The sequence below is a fragment of the Delphinus delphis genome, chromosome 2 (genome assembly GCF_949987515.2).
Source record: "Delphinus delphis chromosome 2, mDelDel1.2, whole genome shotgun sequence".
Lineage (NCBI taxonomy): Eukaryota > Metazoa > Chordata > Mammalia > Artiodactyla > Delphinidae > Delphinus > Delphinus delphis.
This window is the reverse complement of record NC_082684.1, coordinates 12,310,726-12,338,345: the sequence shown is the minus strand read 5'-3', so window position 1 is coordinate 12,338,345 and position 27,620 is coordinate 12,310,726. Positions and strand designations below refer to the sequence as shown.

At 45.9% G+C, this 27,620-nt stretch overlaps 1 protein-coding gene across 2 annotated transcripts in view; it reads left to right on the top strand.

Annotated features, from left to right (window-relative positions):
* Positions 1 to 26,374, top strand: part of SLC24A4 (solute carrier family 24 member 4) — a 171,676-nt gene extending 145,302 nt beyond the window's left edge. For both annotated transcript variants that reach the window (XM_060003346.1, XM_060003345.1), the window contains exons 13-17: positions 14,159 to 14,325; positions 18,746 to 18,860; positions 23,089 to 23,201; positions 23,627 to 23,692; positions 24,869 to 26,374. In XM_060003346.1, the coding sequence (XP_059859329.1) occupies positions 14,159 to 14,325; positions 18,746 to 18,860; positions 23,089 to 23,201; positions 23,627 to 23,692; positions 24,869 to 25,021 (614 nt within the window). In that variant the 3' untranslated portion in view covers positions 25,022 to 26,374. The remainder of the gene's footprint in view (positions 1 to 14,158; positions 14,326 to 18,745; positions 18,861 to 23,088; positions 23,202 to 23,626; positions 23,693 to 24,868) is intronic.
* The last annotated feature ends 1,246 nt before the right edge of the window (positions 26,375 to 27,620 follow it).

The following is a 27,620-nucleotide window of genomic DNA, read 5'->3' as shown; positions in this document are numbered from 1 at the left end:
TGCTTCCCATGGGGCCCCTCCTTGCCCCTCTAATGCCTTCAGGGTCAAAAGGCATCCTCCAGGACTCAGGACAGTGTAATTAGGAGGCTTTGGTTTTGGACTTCTGGGTCTGCCACTTCCTAGCTGTGTGACCTTGGGCTAGATGGCTTACTTCTCTGAACCTGTTTTAGTCTTCATAAAACCACCCAACCCAGTGCTTGAGTAGCAGATACTCAGTAACTGGAAGTTAATTAGCCATTAATATCGACAAAAGCTACACTTTGGTGCTTGCTCTGCACCAGGCGTTGTGCTAAATGTATCTCCCATGTTGGCTCACTTCAGTCTCACAAGAGCACTGAGAGGTAGACAGTGAGCACAATGAAACTGTTGTTATCCCCATTTTGCAGGTTAGAAAACTGAGATACACAGAGGCTAAATATTTTTCCAAGGTCACCCAGGTAGAATATGCCAGAGCTGGTATTTGAAGCTGGCAATCTAGCTACCATTAACCCTGGGGCTTCTGTGCCCCTCAAAGACCAATCAATTTAATGGTAAGTCTAAATTTAAGGATAAAACAGAAGTCTATTAAAAGTAACTAAAAATTATTGATCCTAAAGTTCATTAACCCCTAAGGAATAAGAAAACTTTAATGATTCCCCTTCTTAAGAGGATTTTTCTGTTTCGATCACAGCCATGAGCTAAAAGTATAAAGCTCTGTGCTGATGGTCGACACCTCTGTCAGCCAGTGGGTAGTAAAAGGACTTCCACAGGCTTTGAAATCACAGGACTCAGAGGGCAGGCGAGCAGTATAGTACAGAGGACCCAGGATTTAAACTCTAAAGACCTGCGTTCAAGTCCAGGTACTACCTCTCACTTTGTGATGTTTACGTCACTGAATTTCACCAAACCTTAGCTTACTTACCTGTGAAATGGGGAGATATGAAAAATAGAGTGTTGATATGGAAAATAGAGTATTTGTGAAAACCACCTCCGAGATGTGTGAGGCACAGCACAAATGTTGAATAATGATGAGGGGTCTGTTCATTAATCCAGCCTTGACAATGCTCCACCTTCACCTGCATCCCCTTGCCTCCCCACAAGGGCCAGACTAGAGGCCATTGGCTGGGAAAGCAGGGTCTATTTGTGACTCTGCCACTAATTTTCTGTGAGATTTGGGCAGTTCATTAATCTTCATGCATCTTGGTTTTCTTCTTTATAAACAGTTAAGCAAGTGAGATTTATCTCAGGAATGCAAAGCTGATTCAACACTTGAAGAACAATTAATGTAACACACTGTATTTTTAGACTAAAGGGTGAAAACCACATGATCATCTCAACAGACACAAAAAAGCATCTGTCAAAATCCAACACCCTTTCTTGATTTAAAAAAAAAAAAAAAACACTCAACAAACTAGGAATAGAAGCAGGTTTCCTCAATCTGCTAAAGGGCATCTCCAAAAAAACCCAAAGCTAACGTCATACTTAATGGTGAAAGACTGAAGACTTTTCCCCCTAAGATCAGGAACAAGACAAAGATGTCACTCTTTCCTCTTCTATTAAACATTGCGCTAGAGGTTCTGTCCAGGGTAAATAGGCAAGGAAAAATAAAACGCATTCAATTTGGAAAGGAAGAAGTAAAGCTGTACTCACAGATGACATGATCTTATATATAGAAAATCCTAAGAAATCCACCCCAAAACCCCCACAACCCTATAAGAGTTAATAAACTTGCAGAATACAAGGTCAGTATACAAAATCCAATTGTATTTCTATACATTAACAATCTGAAGATGAAATTAAAATTTCATTTACAATGCCATCAGAAACAACAAAATACTTAGGGATAAATTTAACAAAGGTAGAACAAGATTTGTACACTGAAAACTATAAAATATTATTGAAAGAAATTAAGGAAGATTAAATAAATGGAAAGGCATCCTGAGTTCATGGGTTGGAAGACTTAAAATTTTTAAGATGCCAGTAGTCCTCAAGTTCATCTACAGATTCCATGCAATCTTTATCAAAATCCAAGCTAGCTTTTTTTTGCAGAAATTGACAAGCTGATTCTAAAATTCATATGGAAATGCAGGGGACCCAGAATAGCCAAAACAATCTTGAACAAAGTTGAAGGACTTCCTGATTTCAAAACTTATTATGAAGATATAATAATCAAGACTGCCTGGTACTGGCATGAGATAGAAATATATATCAATGGACTAGAATTGAGAGTCCAGAAATACACCCATACGTTTAAGGTCAGTAATTCTGCATAAGGGTGCCAAGACAAGTCAGTGGGGGAAAAACAGTCTTTTCAACAAATGGTGGGCTTCCCTGGTGGCGCAGTGGTTGAGAGTCCGCCTGCCGATGCAGGGGACACGGGTTCGTGGCCCGGTCCGGGAAGATCCCACATGCCGCGGAGCGGCTGGGCTCGTGAGCCATGGCCGCTGAGCCTGCACGTCCGGAGCCTGTGCTCCGCAATGGGAGGGGCCACAGCAGTGAGAGGCCCGCGTACCGCAAAAAAAAAAAAAAAAAAAAATGGCGCTAGGAAAATTAGATAGCCACATTTTTAAAAAGAAGTTGGATCCCTAATTCACACCATATACAAAAGTTAACATGAAACAGACTTAAATGTAGTAGCTCAATATATGAAACTCTTAGAAGAAAACATAGGTACGTATTTGTGACCTTGGATTAGACCATGCTTTCTTAAATATATCGAAAGCGTAAGTAGACAAAAAATAAAATTAAAAAAAAACACTTCATCAAAATTAAAAACTTCTGTGACTTCTAGGACACTATGAAGAAAGTGAAAAAACAACTCCTGGAATGGGAGGAGACATTTATAAATTATATTTCTGATAAAGATCTAGTATCTAGAATATATACAGAACTCTTAGAACTCAGCGATATAAATGGGCAAGGCGTCTGAGTCAACAACTCCCCAAAGAAGGTTTACAAGCAGCCAGTAAGTCCATGAAGGATGCTCAACATTACTATCAGTCATCAGGGGAATGCAAATCAAAACCACAGTGAGATACCACTAACCACTCACTAGAATGGCTATAGTAAAAGACATCCCTAAAGGGTTGGCAAAGATGTGGATATATTGGAAGCCTCGTATACTGCTGGTGGGAATGTAAAATGGTAAAGCCTCTTGGAAACCAGGCTAGCAGGTCCTCAGAGAGTTAAACATAGAGTTACTATATGGTGCATCAATTCTACTCCTGGTTAGATACTCAAGAGAAATGAAAACATATGTCCACACAAAAACTTGTCCACGCATGTTCATAGCAGCGTTATTCATAGTGGCTAAAAAATAGAAATAATCCAAATATCCAAGTGACGAACAGATTAAACAAAATACAGTCTATTCGTATAATGGAATATTATTTGGCCATAAAAGGGAATGAGATACTCCTTCATGCTACATCATTAATGAACTTTGAAAACATTATGCTAAGGGAAAGAAGCCAGCCACAAAAGGCCGCGTGTTGATTCCACGTATATAGAATGTCCCGAATAGGCAAACTACAGTGATTGGCAGAGCTTGAGGGGAGGGGGAATGGGGAGTACTGCTAAAAGGGAGGGGGGTTTCTTTTCAGGGTCCTGAAAATCATCTGGAATTATGTAGTGATGGTTACACGGTTTTCTAATATACCAAAACCCACCTAATCGTACACTTTAAAAGGGGTGAATTTTATGATATTTTAATTATCTCAGTTTTTACATGGAGTTAATCTAGAATGGTGGTTCTCAAAGGGGCGAGACAAGCAGCATCAGCATCTTAATTATCTCAGTTTTTTTTTATTTTTTTAAATTTATTTTTGGCTGCGTTGGATCTTCGTTGCTGTGCGCGGGGTTTCTCTAGTTGCGGCGAGCGGGGGCTACTCTTCATTGAGGTGCGCGGCCTCCTCACTGCAGTGGCTTCTCTTGTTGCAGAGCACGGGCTCTAGGCACGCGGGCTTCAGTAGTTGTGGTTCACGGGCTTCAGTCGTTGTGGCACACGGACTTAGTTGCTCCGCGGCATGCGGGATCTTCCCGGACCAGGGCTTGAACCTGTGTCCCCTGCATTGGCAGATGGATTCTTAACCACTGCGCCACCAGGGAAGCCCTGTCTCTGTTTTTAAATGGAGTTAATCTAGAATAGTGGTTCTCAAAGGGGCAAGACAAGCAGCGTGAGCAGCGTCTGGGAACTTGTTAACAAATGCAAATTCTTGACCACCCCCCTCCGCCCCCCCCCACCCCCAGCCCAGTTCCAGAGCTGCCAAATCATTAGCTCCAGGGGATTCTGAGTTATACTCAAGCTCGAGAACACTAGTCTTGGACCTATGCTCTTTAGATCATGTAAACACTCCTAGTTCCAGGGTCCATGAATATCTACATCATCTGGTGACACACACATCCCCACGTACCACAGGTTAACCACTCTAGGTAGTTAACTATCCAAATTATTTTGTTTGAAGTTTTTCATTAGCAGCTGCATCTGTTCTTATGTTTTTCCCTCCAGTATGATTAGCCATCTGTTTTGTTAGAGTTCATTTTAAAGATTTTTTTTCACATAATTAAATTGTAATTTCCTACTTCAAAAAAGAAATCTGAGAGTGGAAGAAACACCAGCAGCCCTTCTTTCATGCTTACATTTGCACATCAGTTGGCATCCACAGGGAGCATCTCTCAGCTGTCCCTGACATTGCACTTGAAGGGATGGCAGTTGGAAGGGGGGCTGGAGGGGCTCCTGGTGGTGTCAGAGGAGAGTGTCCCTCAGGATAGACATTGTCCTGTAGCCCCCCAAACTCTATCGCTTCACCTATTAATTAGTCCAGACTCTTAATGTTAGAGAAATCCAACTGAGGCTGGTTTAAGCCAAAGGGCCCGTAGTGGCAGATTCACTGAGAGAATCTACTTTCAGGCAAAGCTCAACATGGGGCTCAAATGGTTACAGGACCCTGGGACATCTCTCAGCAAGGTTTTCCCTGTATTGGCTTCACCCTCTGGCAGCTTGCCAAGGTGACCACCAGCCGTCTAGGCTTACCTCCCATCGGATTAACCAGTGGCGCCTCTGGCTGGGTTAAGGATTGCATTCGGCTGCATGTAACAGAAAATTCATGTGACAAAGCCTTCACCTCAAAGGATTTATTTTTATCACATAAGAAGTCCTGAGATGAGGGAGTCTCGTAGCTCTGTCATACCATTGGTGTCCCATTTCTGTTCTTCCATCCTTAGCAGGTGACTTCTGTCTTCAAGGTTGCCAAGTGGCTCCTGTGGCTTGTATGTTCATGTTCCAGGCAGGAACAAGGAGGAAGGACACAGGGCAGGAGACACATGTCACTAAGCCTGTCTCTTCTTATCAGGAAGATAGTCACCTACCACGTAGACATCTCCTTATATCTCATTGTCCAGAACTGTCCATGGCCACTCCTACCTGCCAGGAAGCCTAGGAAATTAAGGTTTTTAGCTAGGAACCTACTGTCCAAAGCAAAATAGGTTCTGTTGTAAGGTGGAAGGGATAATAGATATTACAGACAGTGATTCCCGGCAGAATCCACACGTGGGTCTCTAAATGGGTTATCCATCCAACCCCAAACCCATGTAAACCACTCAATGGCAAGGGTTGTTGATTTGTCCACTGGTGGATTCTCAGTACCTAGAATAGTGCCTGGCACTGAGAATGAACACACTGAGTAGCCAAGCTGGACTCAACACACCCACCCATAGAGCTAGGAAGTAGAGTCAGCCCTCCAAACCACATGGCTGATGTGGAATGGAGGGTTCGTTCCCTAAGGGAACATTAGCATGCTGTTACCAGGAGTGGGGCGTGGATGCTAGGCAGATAAGAGCAACGAATGCCCTGCCCAACCCAGCATTGCTCGGGCTAGCCAATTCTTAGAGATAGCCAGCTACCCATCCAGAAGTACACTTTTCATATGCAGACTACCCCTTCCGGAGCTCAGCACTCTGAATCGCTGGCCTCTGTCTGGCTCTCGCACTCCAGGAGGTACTAGTTCTTTGCCCTGATCACTGCAGGGTCAGTACCAGACGACTGGAGACAGCCCCTGTCCCCCAGAGCCCGCTGAAACTGTTCAAACCAGCCAGTCCTAGGCCTGCTCACCCTGCCTTGCATTTGCTCGTGGAAACCACAATAAGTATTTCGGTGTCTGGTGTCTTACGGTGCCTCATTAAACAATGGAGACGCTGAAGACAGGTGGAAGGTGTGGGTGGGGTGGGGCACAGCATGACCACTGTGAAAGTTTTCCACACTTGGAGCATGACACACAGTAATAAATATCTTACACACGCACACAGATATCTATAAAAAGGAAACAGAAGTCTTCAGAATAGTATTTAACTCGTTTACCGTAACTCTAATACTTTTTTTTTTTCCTTTTTAAGGAAATGCTAGTTGCCACCCACTTAATTGATTTCACAGTCCGCTAATGGGTCTCATCTAACAGTTGGAAGACACAGCCATAGAGCAGGTCTGATGGAGCACTGTTTCTTAGGAAACAGTGGTGGGCCATGAGGCTTGCCAGCCGGGTGGGACCAGATCAGGGCAGATGTCCCAACCGGATTCAAAACCCATGCTAGACAAACAGACAAGCATCAGCTTCAATTTGGCGTCTGTGAAAATAAATTATCCTTCTGCTGTGGCATTTGTATATATCTACAAAGGCGCTCCTGAGCATGTAAGTGTCCAGGGTTACAATTCCTCAAAGTGGATTTTTCCCTTACACACAGTGTTTTAGGTCAATTCTGGAGATGCCCTAGGCCTTCCCTGGCGGCCTGGATGAATTGGGATGTGGGCTGAAATTTTGGACAGACTAATCAGGTAGGAAAACTTTCTGCTGTTTGTGCAAGGATTACAAGGTGCAGAAAGGTATATGTAGAGGAAGACCTGGGAAGACAGCTGTTTTTCTAGATGTAGCATCTAGGATGAACACGTGAATGGATTTGCTGATTTCTAGCTAACCATATTCTCCTGATTCGTTATTATAAACAGGCTGGGTTGTTTTTTTTTCTTAGCAAATATGTTCTTAGTGACAGAAAGATTCAAGCACAGATTTACAGAGCTAAAACTGCTACTGCCAGCCTACTTTGCAATTTTTTTATTGAGCTGTAATTTATAAACCATAAAATTCATACTAATAAAGTATACAGTTCAATGTTTTTCAGTCTGTTCACAAAGTTGTGCAACATCACCATATAATTTCAGAAAACTTTCATTACCCGGAAAAGAAACTTCATACCCCTGAGCAATCGCTCCCCCCCGTTCTCCACCTCCGCCAGCCCCTGGCAACCACCAGTCTACTTTCTGTCTCTATGGATTTGCCTCGTCAGGACATTTCATATAAATGGAGTCATATAATATGTGACCTTTTGTGTCTGGCTTCTTTCATTTTGCACAGTGTTTTCTAGGTTCATCCATGTAGCATGTATCAATACTTCATTCCTTTTTATGAGTGAAAATTCCATTGTGTTTCTATAACTACATTTTGTTTATCCATTTATAACTTGATGGATATTTAGGTCGTTTCCACTTTGGGGCTATTATGAATAACGCTGCTATGAACACTTGAGTACAGGTTTTTGTGGGACATATTGAGGAATTGCCAAACTAATTTCCGAGAGCCCGGACCATTTTACATTTCCACCAGCAGGGTATAAGGGTGCCTATACTCCCACATCTTCACCAATACTTGTTATTATTTATCTTTTTGATTATCGTTATAATTGTGGGTCTGAAGTAGTTTTGATTTGCATTATCCTAATGACTAAAGATGATGAGCAGCTTTTCACACGCTCGTTGGCCATTTGTGTATTTTCTTTGGAGAACCGTCTATTCAAATCCTTTGCCCATTTTTATTTTTCTTTTTAATTTTTAACTTTTATTTTTTTTGGCTGCACCATGAGGCTTGTGGGATCTTAGTTCCCCAACCAGGGATCGAAACTGGGTCCCTGGCAGTGAAAGTGCCAAGTCCTGACCATCAGGGAGTTCCCCCTTTGCCCAGTTTTAAAATTGGGATTTTTTTTTTATTTGTTGAGTTATGAGTTCTTTATATATTCTTTTTTTAAAATTTATTTAATTTATTTATTTTGGGCTGTGTTGGGTCTTCGTTGCTGCGCGGGGGCTTTCTCTAGTTGCGGCGAATGGGGGCTACTCTACGTTGTGGTGCACGGGCTTTTCACTGCAGTGGCTTCTCTTGTTGCGGAGCACGGGGTCTAGGCGTATGGGCTTCAGTAGTTGTGGCACGTGGGCTCAGTAGGTGTGGCTCGTGGGTTCTAGAACACAGGCTCAGTAGCTGTGGCACACGGTCTTAGTTGCTCCGTGGCATGTGGGATCTTCCTGGACCGGGACTGGAACCCGTGTCCCCTGAATTGGCAGGCGGATTCTTAACCACTGTGCCACCAGGGAAGTCCTCTTTATATATTCTGAACACTAGATATTTTGAGTTAATTTTTGTATATGGTATGAGGTAGGGGTCAAATTTCATTCTTTTGCATATCTGTATACAGTTGTCCCAACACAATTTGCTAAAAAAATTACTATTTCCCTATTGAATTGTTTTGACACTGTTGTTAAATATCAATTCACCTTAAATGTATGGGTTTATTTCTGGACTGTAAATTCTGTTTCATTGTTCTATATATCCTTAGGCCAGTAGCACACACTCTTTTTTTTTTTTTTTTTTGGAATTTTTTTTAATTTTTTTTATTTTTTATTTTATTTTATTTTATTTTATTTTATTTTTTAACATCTTCATTGGGACACACTCTTGATTACTGTAGCTCTGTAAGTAAGTTTTAAATTCAGAGCCTGTAAGTTTTCCAACTTCATTATTTTTTCAAGATTGGTTTGGCTGTTCTGGGTCTCTTGTATTGCCATATGAATATTAGAATTAGCTTGTCAGTTTCTGCAAAAACGTCAGCTGGGATTTTAGTAGGGATTGCATTGAATCTGTAGATCAGTTTGGAGAGTATTATTTCCATCTTAACTATATATATATATATTTTTGGGGGGGGGGCGGTGGTACACGGGCCTCTCACTGTTGTGGCCTCTCCCGTTGGGGAGCACAGGCTCCAGACGCACAGGCTCAGCAGCCATGGCTCACGGGCCCAGCCGCTCCACGGCATGTGGGATCCTCCCGGACCGGGGCACGAACCCGTGTCCCCTGCATTGGCAGGCGGACTCTCAACCACTGCGCCACCAGGGAAGCCCCATCTTAACAATATTAAGTCTTTCAATCCATGTACAAGATGTCTTTCCATTTATTTAAGTCTTCTTTAATTTCCTTCAGCAATGTTTGTTAGTTTTCAGTATACTAATCTTCTGTTGTATTTATTCCTATGTAACCTATGTATTTTTTTCTTTTTGATGCTATTGTAAATGGAAATCGTTTTCTTAATTTCATGTTTTTGATGTTCATTGTTAGTGTGTAGAAATACAACTGAATTTTGCATATTGATCTTGTATCTTGCAGCTTGGCTGAATTTGTTTCTTAGTTCTAACAGTTTGTGTGTGTGTGTGTGTGTGTGTGTGTGTGTGTATTCCTTAGAATGTTCTCTATACAAGATCATACCATCTACAAATAGGGATAGTTTTATGTCTTCCTTTACAATCTGAATGACGTTTACTTATTTTCCTTGTCTACTGTTCCTGGCTCAAACCTCCAAAACAATGTTGAATAGAAATGATAAGAGCAGATATCCTCATCTTGTTGAAGGCTTTCAGCCTTTCACCATTAAGTATGATGTTAGCTGTGGGGTTTTTATAGATGCCCTTTATCAGGCTAAGGAAATTTTCTATTCCTAGTTTGTTAAGCGTGTTGGATTTTGTCAAATGACTGTTTTGCCTCAATTGAGATGATCGTGCCATTTTGTCCTTTATTCTATTAATGTGGTGTATTGCATTGATTGAAGTTCATATGTCAAACCAACCTCACCTTCCTGGGATAAATTCCCCTTGGTCGTGGTATATAATCCTTTTTAGGTGTTGCTGGATTCAGTTTTGCCAGAATTGTGTTAAGGATTTTTGTGTTAACGATTTTTGCATTCGTATTCATAAGGGATATTGGCCTGTAGTGTTGTTTTCTCTTGATGTCTGGGTTTGGTATCAGGGTATTACTGGCTTCATAGAGCAAATCGGGAAATGTTCCCTCCTTCTTCATCTTTTGGAAGAGTTTTATGAAGGACTCATGCTAATTCTTCTTTAAACATTCGGTGGAAATACCCATGAAACCATCGGGTCCTGGCTTTACTTTAAAGGAAGCTTTTCCGATTACTGTTTCAGTCTCTTGTTATATGTCTATTCAGATTTTCTATTTCTTTTTGAATCACTTTTTGTAGTTTCTGTCTTTGTGGGATTTTTCTGTTTCACGTAGGTTATCTAATTTGTTGGCACACTGTTGTTCATAGTATTCCTTAATAATTCTTTTCATTTCTGTAAGGTCCTTAGTGGAGTCCCTCTTTCGTTCCTGATGTTAGTAATCTGAGTCTTCTCACTTTTTTTCTTGGTCAGTCTAGCTAAAGTTTTGTCAATTTTGTTGATCTTTTTAAGAACCAACTTTTAGTTTACTTGATTCTGGGTTTTGTTTTGTTTTTCTATGTCACTTACTTCTACTTCAATCTTGATTATTTTCTTTCTACTTTTTTTGAACTTAATTGGCTCTTTTCGTCTCTTAGGGTAGAAAGTTAGGTCACTGATTTAAGTTCTTTCCTCCTTTTTAATATAGGAATTTACAGCTGTAAATTTCTCTCTATGCACTGCTTTCACTGCATTCCATAAGTTTTGGTATGTTATGTTTTCATTTTCTTTCATCTGAAAGTATTTTCTCATTTCCCTTGTGATTTCTTCTCTGACCCATTGGTTGTTTAGGAATGTGCTATTTAATATCTACATATTTGTAAATCTTCCAGTTTTCCTTCTGTTACTGCTCTCTAATTTCTTTCCAATGTGGAATGGTTGTAGAATATACTTTGCATGATTGAAATCCGTTTAAATTTATTGGTGCTTGTTTTATGACCTAACATATTGCCTATCCTGTAGAATGTTCCATGTGAACTTGAAAAGAAGGTATATTCTTCTTGAATGTATATATTAATGTTTTTCATCAGATTCGGAAAGTTTTTGAGCGTGAGTTCTTCAAGTATTCTTCCTGCCCCTTTTTCTCTCTCCTCTCTTTCTGATACTCCCGTTATGCATATGTTGGCATGTTGGGTGGTGTGCCACAGGTCTTTGAGGCACGGTTCATTTTTATTTACTCTTTTTCTGTTCCTGACACTAGATAATCTCAGTTCACTTATCTCCAAGGTCACTTCTTCCTTTTCAGATTTGCTATTGAGCCCCTCTAGTAAAATTTTCATTTTAGTTATTGCACTTCTCAATTCCAGAATTTCTGTCAGCTCTTTTTTTATAAGTTTTACTTCTTTATTGATACTCTGATGAGAAATCATTCTCATGCTTCCCTTTTGTTTTTGAGACCTTTTTAAAACTTCTTTGTGCATATTTAAAAATAGATGATTTAGGGGCTTCCCTGGTGGCGCAGTGGTTGAGAGTCCACCTGCCAATGCAGGGGACACGGGTTCGTGCCCCATCCGGGAAGATCCCACATGCCGCGGAGCGGCTGGGCCCATGAGCCATGGCCGCTGAGCCTGCGCGTCCGGAGCCTGTGCTCCACAGCGGGAGAGGCCACAAGAGTGAGAGGCCCGCGTACCACAAAAAAAAAAAAAGCTGATTTAAAGCCTTTGTCCAGTAAATCCAATATCTGGAATTCCTCAGAGATGGTTTCTATTAACTGCTTTTTTTCCATGTATAAGCCTTACTTTCTTGTTTCCGTGCATGTCTTGTAATTTTTGTGGTTGAAACTGGACATTTAAAATAATATGTTTATTAATCTTTTCCTCTCTTTATGAATTGTTAAATAAAAATACCAATGAAAAACTTAAAAATAAATAAATAAAATAATATAATGTGGAAGAAGAAGAAGAAGAAGGAATCACATCCTTCCCCTTTCCCAGGACTATTTGTTGTTGCTTTATTGTTGTTGTTGTTTGTTTGGTGACTTTTCTAATTCTGTAAAATCTATATTCTTTGTTGCCTGACCACTGAAATATCCGTGAGGTTAGCCTAAGGTCATCTAATGATTGCACAGAGATTTCTTCAGATGCCTGGGTGAAGCGAGTGTCCCAGTCTTCGCTGATGGGCTCTGTGTGCGTTTGGGGGCACGCCGTTAACACCCAGGCAGGCAGTTTACAACTCCACCTTGGCCTTTACTTCTTGTTTTCTCCAAGTCTCAGTTTTAGGCAGAAGTGAAAGCTTAGGACGTTCTCAAGTCTTTCCTGAGCCTGAAAATAACCCTGGGAACAGCCCTACGCGTGCTCATGGACTTTCAGCTTCCCAGAACTATGTGGGAGCTTTTCCAGGCCCTCTATGGATATCTCACTACCAGCTTTTCCTCTTAAGCTTTTTCATTAACCTATTGTTTGTCCAACTGTTATCCAGCACCTCAGGCTGCACAGTTTTCCACAAGTGCCCCTGACTGTTTTCAACAGTGCCCTCAAGGAAAAGGCTTTTCATACTGGGTGAGCTCGGATTCAGGTAAAACAAAGACAGCCTTGAAAGTGGGGTCTTCCGGGAAACCAGCAGACAGGGCAGATAATGCCAGTCCTCTGGGAGTGGACTTGGAAGGCGCTCTAATCCTGTCCTACCCTTTCTGGTGGATGCCAGGCTACTGGTTTTTCAAGGCTACTCCAAAGCTGATGAAAGGGAATGAAAACAGGGCAAGTTAAAATTCTATATAAAGTTCACTGTTCTTACTAATACCCAGCCAATTTTCTTAAATAAACACTCCCTGGATTGCTACAAGGCTTTGGTTAATGTCCAGAGTTCCAAAACAAGTTGAGGGGCTTTCCTGGTGGCTCAGTGGTTAAGAATCCGCCTGCCAATGCAGGGGACACGGGTTCGAGCCCTGGTCCGGGAAGATCCCACATGCCGTGGAGCAACTAAGCCCGTGCGCCGCAACTACTGAGCCCGCGCTCTAGAGCCCGCGAGCCACAACTACTGAGCCCACGTGCCACAACTACTGAAGCCCGCGCGCCTAGAGCCCGTGCTCTGCAACAAGAGAAGCCACCGCAATGAGAAGCCCGTGCACCGCAACGAAGAGTAGCCCCCGCTCACCGCAACTAGAGGAAGCCCATGCGTAGCAACAAAGACCCAACACAGCCAAGAATAAATAAATACATTTTAAAATAAATAAAATAAAACAAGTTGACTCTGACCATTTTTGCTAGTGTTCTCATTGCTTTTATGGAGGAGAGAATTTTCAGAGGTCCCTCCTCCACCATTTCATTGGCATCACCCACAAGCCTATTTTGAGCTTGCATGTGCTCCAAATACCCAGTGGCTTATTAAGGACACTATGCTTGCACTCAGTGGCTTTTGAGGCCACTTCTCCTCTGTTAATTGTTTGCAGATTCCCTTGGTAGGGGCCAGCGAGGTCATGCCTGCCAGCAGGACACCACATTTTAGTCTTGCATCTGCCACTGGCTATGTGACCTTGGAGCAAAGGAGCTGAGAGTTCCAGAGCACCTGCTGTGCCAGGCTCTTTGCGCTGGCTGTTTTACGTGCATTGTATCATGTCATTTTTGCAAGAACCAAGAAAGAGATAATGTTCCCATTTAACAGGTGAAGAAACTACTAAGATGCAAAATGCTTAGCACTATGCCTGCTACACATAGCAAATATTCCCTGCATCAACTATTGTGCTGTTGTTACTTACAGCTGTTCTTGTCAGAGGAGGAAGTGGAGTTGAGAGGATTGCTCAGGGTCATTTGAATTCCAGCCCAGGTCTGACTCCAAAGCCTAGCCGTGTATTCTGCATCCCCATTCCAGCTGCCCTGTGCAAATCTGTTTCAGCTCTGGGTCTCACTTTCCTCATCCTGTCAAGTAAAGGATTTGGACTGACAGAGGTTATTCAGTCAACAAACACTTAACTGTCTTGCTAAGATCGCTTCCAGGTTGACAGTATGAAGGTGTGTGATACTGTGAAGTCCGTTGCTAGGAGTCACATTCGTAGCATTCTCTTGTTTGGCTTGAAAAGATAAACCGACGGGTAGACTGGCAGGTGTGTAACCCAGTGTGTGTTTCTCTCCTCCTCCCTTCTGGCTCCGCCCCATCCCTCTGCAGAGGCAAGAGGGGACAAAGCCAAGTGGGTGTTGACCTGGCCACTCATCTTCCTTCTGTGCGTCACCATCCCCAACTGTAGCAAGCCCCGCTGGGAGAAGTTCTTCATGCTCACCTTCGCCCTTGCCACGCTGTGGATCGCTGTCTTCTCCTACCTGATGGTGTGGCTGGTGAGTGACAGAAGTGGGGGTGGGCCGTACGGACAGCTCCTGCCTGGCGCCTGCCGGCGGTGGGAGAGCTGGTGTCAAGAGCACGCTCGACGCTGCTGTGCCACCTTCGGCAAGTCGCCTACCTTAACAGACCTTGGCTTATTTCTCAGTAGGAAGGGGTTTCAGCAGAAGTGCGCGGTGCTGTGCTGTGCATCAGGGATACCCAGATGGACGCGGCATGGTCCGTGGTGGCCGTAGGAGGCAGATGAACCTGCACACGAACAGCCTGGGACACGCCGCTCTGGCGTGATGGGAAGAGGGGTGGTGGGGAGTCTCTGTATGAAGCCCTGGAGGGCTAATCCCTAGGCTCCCTTCCTTTTCAGTATCCATAGGGGAATGTGATGGAGACTGGAGTCAATGGGAGACAAACACAAGGCAGCCCTTTCCATGCCGCCTGCCAGGACATGCTCCTGTCCCCTTTCTATGTCCAGGCACAGATATAAACTTTAGGTAGACTCTTCTAGTCCTCATAACAACCCGATGGGGTAAGCAGTTTTATTATGCCAGCTTTACAGATGAGCAAACTCAGGCCTAGAGACTCAGTCATTTGCCCAGTTAGTTACACAATTAGCAACTATTGCACAATTAGTCACACAGCTAGTAAGTTCTAGAGTTGGGGTTAGAACCTGGGTATTGGTCTCCAGAGTCCAGGATCTCAACCAGTCTCCTGAACGGCCTCTCAGGTTGTTACTGGAATCTTCAGGTGCCATTTGGACTAAAGATTTTCAGACAGAGAGGCTTTGGCGTAGCTGGTCTGGCCACACCTGACAGCTCCCTGGAAAAACCTTTCGCTGGCTGGGCAGGGCCAAGCAGGAGCCCCTTCCGCCTCGCTCTGCATCACCCTGTGGGGCCCCTCCTCTTCCCCTCCCCTCCCCTCACGGGGGGGCGGGTGGGGAGCCCGGGAACAAGGAGAGAAATAGGTACAGGACCTCTGCCTTTCTATTGGGAAGCGCACCTGTCAGCCACTCACGCCTCAGTGGCATGCATGTAGCCACTTCACTCTCGTCCTAACACCTGATGTCCCCACACGCCTAACACACAGGGCAAGGTTGTCTTGGTTTCAGAGACACAGGGGCCCCCTTTCCCTTAACCCCAGGGAAGCAGTTTGGTGGGGAAAGAAGAGCTGTGGGGTCACATGGGAATGGATGTGAATCCTGCTTCTCCCCCTGTGAGCCGTGAAACCTGGGTAGGTGACTCAGCTTCCATTAGCCATGGTCGCCCCCTCTACGAAATGGACTGGTTATTGGGAGAATGGAAGGTCTCCGTTCAGGCATCAGGTCTGAGCTTGCAGCATAGCAAATTGATCATAACTAAATTTCAGCCATGTTCACCATGAGATGCAGCCAACACTGTTTCCACGCTTGTTCAGATAGAGGTTTAAATCCCCTTAGATGCTGGTGTGTGTGCGTGCGTGTGCGCATGTGTGTATGTGTGCACATGTGTGCGGGCGTGCACGTGTGTGTGTGCGCACTGCGTGTGTGTGCACATGTCTGTGCGTGTGTGTGCGCGTGTGTGTTTAGGAAGAAGAGTTGGAAGTAGCTACTATCTAAACCCCCCAGAAAAGGATGGCAATCAGACATAATGAAAACTGGCCTCAAAATGAACTGAATTTGCAAACTTCAATTTTTCTGAATAGGGTTAAAGGTCAGCCCCTCTTCACATTTGATAAAAGAGTCCAGCGATTTCTCTTACTAAAGTGCATTCCCCAAACGACACTGCTAGTGAAAAAAGTATTTCGTGACATTTGAGTGGGTGTGAAAATTAGGGAAGATCAAATTAATGACTGTTTGAAATTTGTTTCTTCTCTAATTAATGAAAACAACAGTATTATGAAATCAGTTCTACTCATTAGCAGTGAGGTAGGACATCTAATAACACTCCCATCCCCCCGACCTTGACTTACAAACCCTGCTCTCACCTCTTAAAGCAGACTCTTGGCAGTGGCTTGGCGGAAGATACAGGAACCACCTTGCTGGGGTGCTCTTACCTGCGGTTTTGAACTTCAGCTAGCCTCAGTTTGAGGTGATTGAATGGCCTCCACAGTAGAAAATGGTAAAGACGACAGTGCCACATTAGCCTGATTTCCACTGAAGAAAGATGTGCCTGCCTGGGGGCCATGCTCTTACTTTCCTCATGTCCTGATGGGGGCACCAGGGAGCAGTGACGTCTCACCTGCCCACACCCTACCCCAGCCACCCTTCACATCTCTCACCCCCAACGCTTTGCGGAAAACGACTCTTGAGTGTCAGTGTCAAAAGGGAGAGACCTCCAAAATGGGTCATCCTGTCCAGCACCTTTGCCCTACTGGGGAGGTGAAAACCAAGGAGGAGGCGTGACTTCCACAAGGTCAAGCAGATGGCCAGCGCAGCTCTGGACTCGCCTCTGCTTCCCTTTCTGAAGCCCAAGCATCAGGAGGGCTCTGAGAGCCCAGGGCTGGAGTCCAAGGCAAAGCCACCCTCACGTAGCATCTCTGGTCCTGAACACTTGGAGAGTGTACGCACACACACGAAACCTTCCTTCTGTCCTTCCAGCCCCCGGCTTCTTAGCCATGTAGTTCAGTAATTTAAGAAAAAAAAAAGGAAGCATCCCCAGTATTGCCACAGCCCGGGCAGTCTTGTGGAGACCTCCTTCATGGCCAGCATGGGTTAAGCATTGATGGATCGAACAGCTGTGTGGTTTTGGTGTCTTCAGTGTCTCTCTTCTTTCACAGCCCAGGGCAGCCCAGTCACCGCACCTGGTGATGCTGAGCTGAGCACTGTTTTGAGGGTAGAGCGTCTTCAAACCCATCTGCAAAGCTTTGTCCTAGGAGGGATATCATTTTAGTCCATGAGCTCTGACTACATGCCAGGGCTGAGCTTTGCCCTTAGAAAGCACACTTCATCTGGGTCTGATCACCCTAATTTGCTCTGCCCCCATAGATTGCAAGACGAGTGATTGAAAGAGAAAGGAAACATACACCTATGAATGTCTTGCACAGACCAGGCACTGTCACCTCATATTTTCTCACTTAATCCTCATTTAAAAGTCCATTTTACAGATGAGGGAGCTGAGGCTCAGAGAAGCAAACCAGCTTATCCTAAGTCATCCAACCATTTGCTGGGATTGGAGCCATCAGCCAAGAGGCGAACAACCCTAAGAGATGCCACTGTTCCCGTTTTCTAGATGGGGAGGTGAGCCAGGACTAGTGGGCGTTTTGAATGGGGTCCAAGTACTTTCTAGGGCTTTCCATCTGGCTGCTGCTCAGGGCCCAACCACCTCCCAAGTGTCAGGCATTTATTAGAGGACTGTGTGACCATGCCTCAAGGTCCTTAAAAGCCTGCGAATCCTTTGATCCAGCAGGTCTATTTCTTGGAACTTATGCTAAGGATATAGTAAGATGAGATCCCAGAGAAGTTCACACAAGATAGCATGACGGCGAGGTTGGAGCGCAGGCTTCAGAGTTGGAAAGACTTGGCCTGGGATCGCTGCTCTACTACTCGCCGGCTTCATGCCCACCAGCATTGTAACTTAACCTCTCTGATCCTCATTTCCCTGGGCATAATAACAGTGCCTCTCTCACCAGTGTGTGGTGAATAATAAAGAGTACCTGAGATTGTGAAAGTGAAACACCTGGAGAGGATCTGGTACACAGTAGGTGCTCATTAAATGTTACTCGTTACCATACAGTGATATTGTAAGAGCAAAAACAGAAACCACTTCCATATTCACCAGTGACGGGTTGGTGAAAACTTTAAAGCCATGCAATGGAATCCATGCATCAATTTAAAATAATGTTATAGATGAGTATTTGAGTTGGAAAGATATTCACAACGTATTATTACGTGTAATAAATAGCTGCAAAATATAGGTCGGTGCTATAATCTGATTTTATTTTTTTCTAATATACACACCAAAAAGAAGGTCAAGGTATATTCTAAAGCCGGGGTTTTCAAATGTGATTCCCAGACCAGCAGCCTCAGGGTCCCAACCACCTGGGAACTTGCTAGGAATGCAGATTCCTGGGCTTCACCCCAGACCTCCTGAATCAGAAACTCTGGGGGTGGGACCTGGAAATCTTACTTTAACCAGCTCACCAGAGAATTTCCTACATGTTCAAATTTGAGAATCATGGGCTGATGCAAAGTGTTAATAGTGATTGTCTGAGGGTATTGAGAAATGGTAGGTGATTTTTACTTTATTTTCTAAACTTTTTAAAACAGTAAACACGTATTACGTAATCTGGAAAAAAGAACACGCAAAAGATGGTTTTAAAATAAAACCGTATTCCAGGTTTTTCTATTGGATATAGCAGTACTATGTGTAAGTTAAAAACACTCAGATATAAGCACATTTTCCAGGGCTGCTCCTCTGTGAGTTGATATTTCCCCCGACTCTTCTGCAGGTGACTATTATTGGATACACCCTTGGAATCCCTGATGTCATCATGGGCATTACTTTCCTTGCAGCAGGCACAAGCGTTCCAGACTGCATGGCCAGCTTGATTGTGACGAGACAAGGTATGGATCACGCCTCAGCCCTGACGGCAGTCAGCATCACCATGCGGGCCCCTACCCCCAGCCCGAGTTACAGTTCGTGGCTCTCATGACTTGGCAGTCGTTACATCCTGCTATGAAGGAAACTGTGACAACAGGGAAGCATCATGTATTAGATTCCATCCATGGAGAGAGTACTACCAAGATCAACTCCTCCAGACCTCTAGAAGCATTTGTGTGGAGTTGTATAAAAATGGACTTGTTCTGGGAGTTCCCTGGTGGCCTAGTGGTTAGGGTTCCAGGCTTTCACTGCTGGAACTGAGACCCCACGAGCTGCGCCACGTGGCCAAAGAAAGAAAAAAAAAAGGATGAACTTGTTCCGGCATCACCAATGTGAGATTGAGCAGAGCTGGAGCCCAGACTTTTTTTTTTTTTTTTCTTTTTTCTTTTTTTTTTTTTTTGTCAGTACGCTGGCCTCTCACTGTTATGGTCTCTCCCGTTGCGGAGCACAGGCTCCGGACGCGCAGGCTCAGCGGCCATGGCTCATGGGCCGGACTCTCAACCACTGCGCCACCAGGGAAGCCCGAGCCCAGACTTTTTATAGCAAATACAATAGTAATGAGAAATGTTCTGGTCCTGGGAAAGCCAAGCGGGGATATCCTGTATCTCCAACTATTTTCCAATTCTCCTTCAGAATTCTAGACCTGATGTAACATTATGGTTTGCTTGGCGGTTTTTCTTTGGAGCTAAGTGCCATGGGGTAAGCAAGGTGAGGAATACCGGTATGCTCGATGGCAGAACAAAAGAGCTGTGAAGAGCCAGCCTTCCTTTACCGCTCCCTTTCTACCCGTGAGATAGCGTCCAAGCCCGGACCGCCACAGATCGTCCTCTGTAGATGGAAATTTGAAAGTATGGGGGGCAGGATGGGCGAATAATGGAGTGGAATCTCAGAGGAGACAGGAGAGGAGAGCAGTGTCCAGAGAGAAACTTGGTTTGGAAAGAAGGAAAACGTTTTATTTCTTCAAGATAAAAGAAAGGGTTGATTAGTTGGTCAGTCAGTCCTGAGAAAACACGAATTGAGGGGAAGGGAAGGGTGGGGGTATGTGTGGCAGTAGGCTGGAGCCCTTGTGGAGAATGGGGACAGTTGGGGACAGCAGCTGAAGGGTTTGGAATTGAATTGAGTGACCTTTGAGGTGAGTGTATTCATTTCCCAGGGCTGTCATAACAAAAGTACCCCAACTGGGTGGCTTAAAACAACAGAAATGGATTCTCTCACAGTTCTGGAGCACAGAAGTCCAAAATCAAGATGGCGGCAGGACCATACTCTCTCTGAAGGTTCTAGGGAGGATCCTTCCTTGTTCTCTCCCAGCTTTGGGTGGTTGCCAGGAATCCTTGGCTTGTGGCTGCATCCGTCCAGTCTCTGCCTGTGTCTTCCTGTGGTATAATTCCCTCTGTGTGTGTTTGTCCAAACTTCCTGCTTCTTATAAGGACACCAGTCATTGGATTAGGTCCCACCCTAGTTTATCATGACCTCATTTTAACTGGATCACATCTGCAAAGACTTTATTTGCAAATAAGGTCACATTCACAGGTTTCGGGTGGACACTAGGGCTGGGCACTATTCAACCCAGTAAAATGAGTAAAAGGAAAGCCGATGAGCGCCTAGGGCCTGGCCGATGTTCAGTGACGTGAATTTGGGAGGGATTCCGGCATGAATTTGAAGTCATACCGGCTCCAACAGCACACGGATGAGAGATCACAAGTTCATCCAGAGCTGGGGTTGGCTGGGTGGACACAATGGAAGGTCAAGGAGGCAAAAGAATGTCCCATGTAAACAGCTGGCCTTGGAGTCCAAGCTAGTGGGTTGGGGGTGGGGGTCATGATACTAGAAGATTCAGGGCTTGGAGGGGAGGGTCCCAATGAGGTCAACGGGCTCTGTAGGAACAAGGACAGGTGGGGACATCATCTCAGAGTGGCTCCTGTGAGATGTAGAACGCAGAAACAGGAGGGGTGAGGCGGGGGCGGGAGTGTATAGTTGTCGTGAGGGTGATGCTGACGTGATTGGCAGAGGGTCCAGCAGACCAGGTTAAAGCCTGGACAGGTTCTTTATGGCAGGGGATACAGAAACCTCTGTTCGGAGTCCATCACACAAGGCAGGAGCCGTGCGGTGAGCTCTAACACAGAGGCTCTGCATCCTGGGCTCCCTGAAGGCTCGCAGCCCAGAGCGTGGTCCAGGCCGGCAGCATCGGCTTGAGAGAAATGCAGACTCTCAGGCCCCGTCCCAGCCCCACTGAATCAGAGTCTGCTTTTTTTAAAATAATTTTTATAACTTTATTTTTTTATTTAAATTTATTTATTTTAATTTTGGCTGCATTGGGTCTTCATTGCTGCGCACGGGCTTTCTTTTAGTTGCAGCGAGGGGGGCTACTCTTCGTTGCGGTGCACGGGCTTCTCATTGCGATGGCTTCTCTTTTTGTGGAGCACGGGCTCTAGGCGCACGGGCTTCAGTAGTTGTGGCTCGTGGGCTCTAGAGTGCAGGCTCAGTAGTTGTGGCACACGGGCTTAGTTGCTCTGCGGCATGTGGGATCTTCCTGGCCCAGGGCTCGAACCCGTGTCCCCTGCATTGGCAGGCAGATTCTTTACCACTGTGCCGCCAGGGAAGCCCCCAGAGTCTGCTTTTTAGCAAGACCCCCAGTGAGTCGTGTGCTCTTAAAGTTTGAGAAGTGCTGCTGTAAGATTCCTCAGAGGGCAGTGCCTGTGCAGAGCAGTCAGTCAAACCTGAGAAGCTCTCCTCTCTCTTCTCCCAAACCTGGGCATCCTTGTGCCTCCTGACCCATCGGGCTAGTGCCTGCCTCCTCACCAGGGGCAACTAGCTGGTCCAAAACAGTTGCTGCTCATTCCTGTTTCACAAAATCCTGGGAGACTGGAAGGCAGGTTTCCCAGAGGTACTGCCCCCTGATAGGACCCAGCTGCTGAGGTTTTGAAGGCACTCAGATCAGTGCCCAGACAGGCAGGGAGGGAGCTGTGAGGCCGTTGAGGGAGGCATTGTGTCCTGGAGGTCAGCGGATGACAGCAACAGGGCGGGAGGAAGTGGCCTGGCTATACTAGGGGGCAGGAGGTCAGATGGAGGTGAGGCAGTCGTCCGGATGCTCTTCTGAGTCTCTGCGAGCTTCTCAGGGACCAAAGCAACTTTATGGGCACAGGCCTGTGTGTTTCAGGCTTGTTCATTGCACGGACGTTTGTTTGTGGCCAGATTATGACAGTCGTGTCCATTTAGGGCTAAGGGGCCAGGTGAAAACAGGTTCAGCCCGTGTGAGTCTTATTTGTAAAAGTTTGTTTACTAACTTTTGATACCTCTCAAATTATTAAGTTCCTAAGTCTGTGTGGCTTTCATGAGACTGGACAGTGGGGCAGGAGAGGGAAGGTGGGGACACAGTCCCTCACCTCTAAGATGCTTCTAGTCTGGTTGGGGGGAAAGAGTTCACTCTTGGGAGACCACCCAGGCATAAAACCTGATGCCCTGTCGTCTGGGTCAAGGTCGTGGTGCCACCACCTGGGTCACAAGTATGCATTGAGGATGAGGCCCCTTCCCTCCCAGAGCACCTGGGAGGCTCAAATAAGAAGCACATAGTGGGTCCTCCCAAAACACCGGCTGACACCCCTGCAGGAGGAATAATGAAGGGCTCTGGATTAGTTTCCTAGGTCAGCCGTAACTACCACAAACTGGGAGACAGGAAAACAGAAACTGACTGTCCCACAGTCTTGGAGGTTAGAAGTCCGAGATCAGGGTGTCAGAAGAGTTGGTTCTTTCTGTCTGTTCAGGCCTCTCTCCTTGGCTTGCGGATGGCTGTCTTCATGTTCAGATGGAGCGCTGCCTGTGTGCATGCCTGTGCCCTAACATCCCCTCTCAATGAAAACACCAGTCATATTGGATGAGGATCCACCCTAAGGACCTCATTTTAACTTGATTACCCCGGAAAGACCCTGTCTCCAGATAAGGTCACATTCTGAGGTATTGGGGGTTAGGACCCCAACATATGAATCTTGGGGGGTCACAATTCAACCCACTACAGGGCTCACATGTAAGACTTCATGAAGGGAGTGGATCTCAGTCCTCATTAAAAGGTTTTAGAAATGTGGGGTCCATGAGGAAGGAATTCCTTTCTAAGGAATAGCACTGATGGAAATGGGAAGGAACAGGGGTTTCCAGCGACCTGCGCTTAATGCATGACATGTCGATTGTCCCCTGCAGGCCTTGGTGACATGGCGGTCTCTAACACCATAGGAAGCAACGTGTTTGACATCCTCGTGGGACTCGGCGTACCGTGGGGGCTGCAGACCATGGTTATTAATTATGGATCCACGGTAAGTTGGTCTCGCTTCCTTAGTGAGGTGACGCCACGCGCTTTACAGGGAGTGATAGTGGTGTCGGCCCTGTGCCAGCCAAGGGCTGCAGGGGATGCACTGCCCCCTTCTCCTTGGCACGCTGGCAGCCACTTTGTGCAAAGGTGTCCCGAGCAGCCTGGGCAGTGCCTGCAGGAGGCAGCCTGTGTGTGCCCTGCACTCACGGGTGCTTCGGCCCCGTGTCTCTGCGCACCGGCACGCCTCTCCCCTCCTAGTTCATTTCCTCAGATGAGCAGAGACCTGGATCCATGGCCACGTGCTCACCGTGAACACCCACCTGTGGCTTCCAGATAAGGGAGGGGATGAGCCCGAGCACACTGGGCTTCCAGAACGGATGGGGGCCTGAACAGCCCAGAGGTTCAGGGCATGTGTGTTTGTTTTTCCAGGTGAAGATCAACAGCCGGGGTCTGGTCTACTCCGTGGTGTTGCTGCTGGGCTCCGTCGCTCTCACCGTGAGTTTTTGCAATTCCAGAATAGAAGCCTCACACGTACATCGTTTCCTCTGATTGTGCGCAGTCTCTGAATCCCCTCCCCCTTCCCCTTGGCAGTGAGGGGTAAAGCAGTAAAAACACAGAAATTCACAGAAACCCCCAGAAACACTTTCTGCCAAGAATGTTGGCACCAAACACTGCACTTTTCCCTGAGCCACTAAGAAGTCCCTAGAGGAAGTGAGTTACGTTTCCTCTCTTCTTGCTGCCCGGTCTGTCTCCTCTCACTAGTGCCAACGGGAGACAAGTCCTCCCCCAGCCCATCTGAGCTGACAGGGGGACCTGATGGTCAGGTCTCAGGGCTGGCACACCGTGATACTGAGGTCTCCTCACTCCACATGCCCCAAACTGTGCTAACTCTACCTCTGCTTACTTTATTCCATCCTTACAAGCACCTGGTGATATTCTACTCTGCAGAAGTAAGCAAGGCTCAGGGGTTAAGTAACTTGCCCAAGGTCACAGGGATAGGAAATGACAAAGCTGGGATTTGAACCCACACCGGTCTGTCTCTAAGGACCCATGGCATTGCTCTGATGAGGTAACTCTGATCCAACGCTTAGGAGGCCTCAATTCAGGGATAAGAACGAAGGTTGTAAAAGGATAAGAACATAGAAAGAGGATGTGCTCCAACCCCGTCTCACACACACACACACACACACACACACACAGAGACACACACACACACACACACAGAGACACACACACACACACACACACCCCACACACGGTCCAGGCAGAAGTTTGCCAGACGTGGGCCAGCGGGAGCCTTGGAAGTTTTGCTGAAGAAGGCTGAGGATGCCAAGTTCTGAAGCAAAGGGAAGACCCAGTGAAAGTCCCTGGTTGTCACTAAAGAAGGCCCGGGAGGGCATCCCCAGGAAGTGGTGTACGTGCCCCGGCAGAGCTGGTGCCCTGAGGCCAGCTGCTGCGTGTGCCTGGAGTCTGCACCTTTCATTAGACAAGCATAAAGCCTGCAGGGCTCATTCTGATCAAACCAAGGATCTACCGGCAGCACCCCTCCGCTCTTGCCCACCTTTTGCAGAAAGTTCTGGGGTTCATCGTTCGTGTGTAGTTTTCCAATAAAAGTACCTTTTGTAGTATTTCTCTGCCCCCAAGCCCAACACTCACACCCTCTCCTTGCAGGTCCTCGGCATCCATCTGAACAAATGGAGGCTGGACCGGAAGCTGGGGATCTACGTGCTGGTTCTCTACGCCATCTTCTTGTGCTTCTCCATAATGATAGAGTTTAACGTCTTTACCTTTGTCAACTTGCCGATGTGCCGAGAAGACGATTAAAACGTAGCCACTGCCCCCCACGCCCGGGAGCTCTTCTGGACGCTCCGGCGCTGGCGTCCTCCTTCTCCTCCCCTCCCCCACCACGAGTCTCTCCTACATCGGCAGCCACCGCCTGCTCTTTCATGCACCGGAAGGAAGAGCCATCGTGGTCTTTGTGTGGTCACGGGCCAGGCTGCTGGGCCTCCTCCGCCTGGGAGTTCTGCCCCCCAAAAGGCAAGATTCAGGGGGCGCTGTTTGAGCAGCTTCTCAGCCCTCTGAGCCACCAGCCGTAGGGACGTGGCATGTGTCTCCTCTTTTGGACACTTGGATCACGAGGACTTCTGTGTGCTGGTTGTCCTTCTGTCGCACTGCGGCCTTGGAAATGAGGCGGGCGGTGAACACAGGGTCTCCTGTGGCAATGCAGAATAGGAGTGTTGTTCTCAAGGGTCCCCTCTGGGCCAGAGAGTGTGGGCTCCTTGGGCAGCGTGTGCTACTAAGGGCCTGTGAATCCTGCCGGAGGCACTTACGGTTTGTTGGGAGTTTGGGGCTGTGACGGCAAGCACTCCAACCCTTTTTCTGAAAAAATTGCAAGAATGGAAACAGTTGTTCACAGCAGAAGAGAGAAAACGAGTGAATATTCTTATCACTTTCATTGATGCATTCAGAGAACGAGCAATGAAACATTAAAAATAAAATGTTAGCTATACATCTTCATACTTGAAAAATATCATTCCATACAAAGAACCTTGATGGAGACCAAAAAGGTAATGCTTATGGAAAACAAATCCTATGTATATCGTGTTGCACTGACACTAAGATGTTGGGTTTGGAACATAGAAAAGAGCGGAAGACTAACATCTAAACGGGTGCTAACTCAGAGACACAGTGGAGACGGTAGTTTACAGCCATTCATTCCAGACTTCCTGTGGCATGGGACGCACTGTCAGTTTGGGTTTGTCATTCCTTGTTAATGCTCTGCTCTCAAAACCACCCTGTTCAAAGGCCCAATTGTTTATATGCCCAACAAATTTCATAGCCTGCTGAACTGGAATGCGTGTGCCGGAAGTAATGGTTACTGACAAGAAGAGAGATTTCCTGAAAAACCACCAGTTGCTCTCTGCTGAGCTGGAGGCGAGTATGAAAACCGTAACTTGGAATTTTTTAGAGCTAAGGTTGTTGAACCTTATAGTTTGCTCCACAGGAAAGGCCAAAGATGGGAGGTTGATTCAAAAATAGATAGAAACATATTAAACAATTTCGACTGCTTCATAGCTCTCAAATATATATTAAAAAGATTTACGAACACAAACCATTCCTGGTTTCTACAAAGAAAGCACAATTCATTTTATATAGAGGTGTTCTTTTTTTATTTTTTTAACGTTTCTATTGCAAAAGGCTACCAGATTTGATGCACTTTTAATATTGGGCTGTTTTGCACAGAGGACTGTATGGGAATGCCCCATGATGCTGTGAGGAAAAGAGGCTTTTCGTGATTCACCAGTAATCGGTCATGGGTGATGAGTGTAAATCCAACAGCTTATTCTTTCCTCAGACACAGAGGTTGTGACCTGCAGTGGAATTTGTGGCTGTGCTCTTTGGGGCCTCCTGAATTTCAGAAGGAGGACGTGTTCAAGCTTACGTCCCTAAAATTCCCTTAGCGCGGGCCTAAGACATGACAACTCCATCACCAGGCTTCTCTTCTGCATCCTCATCAGTGTTAAGACGTCTCTTTTCGTTTCTCTACTTAGATACTCAGTGGTCTTCTGGTTGAGGAGAAGGGCGATTTTCCTAAGAAATTAGCTAAGTGGGAGGCCAGGGAGCCCGTTGGTTCATCAGTATAAATGTCCAGATGCAGAGGGTTTCAGAGCCCTCAGGACCGCTCTGTGCCCTCATAAAATAGCAGCCTGGTCATCTCCATCTTCTCCATCTAACAGACTCATCCAGGTTTCAAACTGTGTCTGTCTCTGTTTGGCGTCTCAAAACTGCCCTGTGACGTAAGTAGGGATTACTGTCCCCATTTAACAGGAAATTTAGTCTTGGAGAGGTCAGGTGACTCTAGGTCAATGGCTAGTAAGTAGCAGAACAGGGACCAAGCTCCAGACCGCCACCTGGCTGAGCCAGTCCAGTGTGTGGCCATCCTTGGTGGGGCGAGTGTGCCTATGTCCTTGTCCTTGGGGTTGGTTGCTCCTTATTGCTTGAGTCAAAACTTCATCAAGTTTCTAATTGACATCTGGGAGCTCCAGCTCACATCCTAATATTTATCTCCAACCTGTGTCCCTATTATTTTCCAATAAAGACAAAAAAATATTTTTAGCCACAACAAGGCACAGGCTCCACGGTCCCTGATGACATCCCTGCTGGTGTTCAATTCTTTGAATCCTCGTGTAGCTTTCAGAGAACACATCCTAATCACCCACCTCTTCCTCAGCAGAACCCATTTGAGATTATAAATATGCTACAGTTGCAGTTTGAGACAAAAAATAATGTTTCGAGCGTGTAGAGCAGTCCTCCTGGCTAATTCTCTTACAACGTTAATGTGCCAATGTAACTTCCTTAAAGGATCTATGTATTTATTGTATCTAGGAAACTATATATACACTGTAGGTGCAGAATTCTCTTT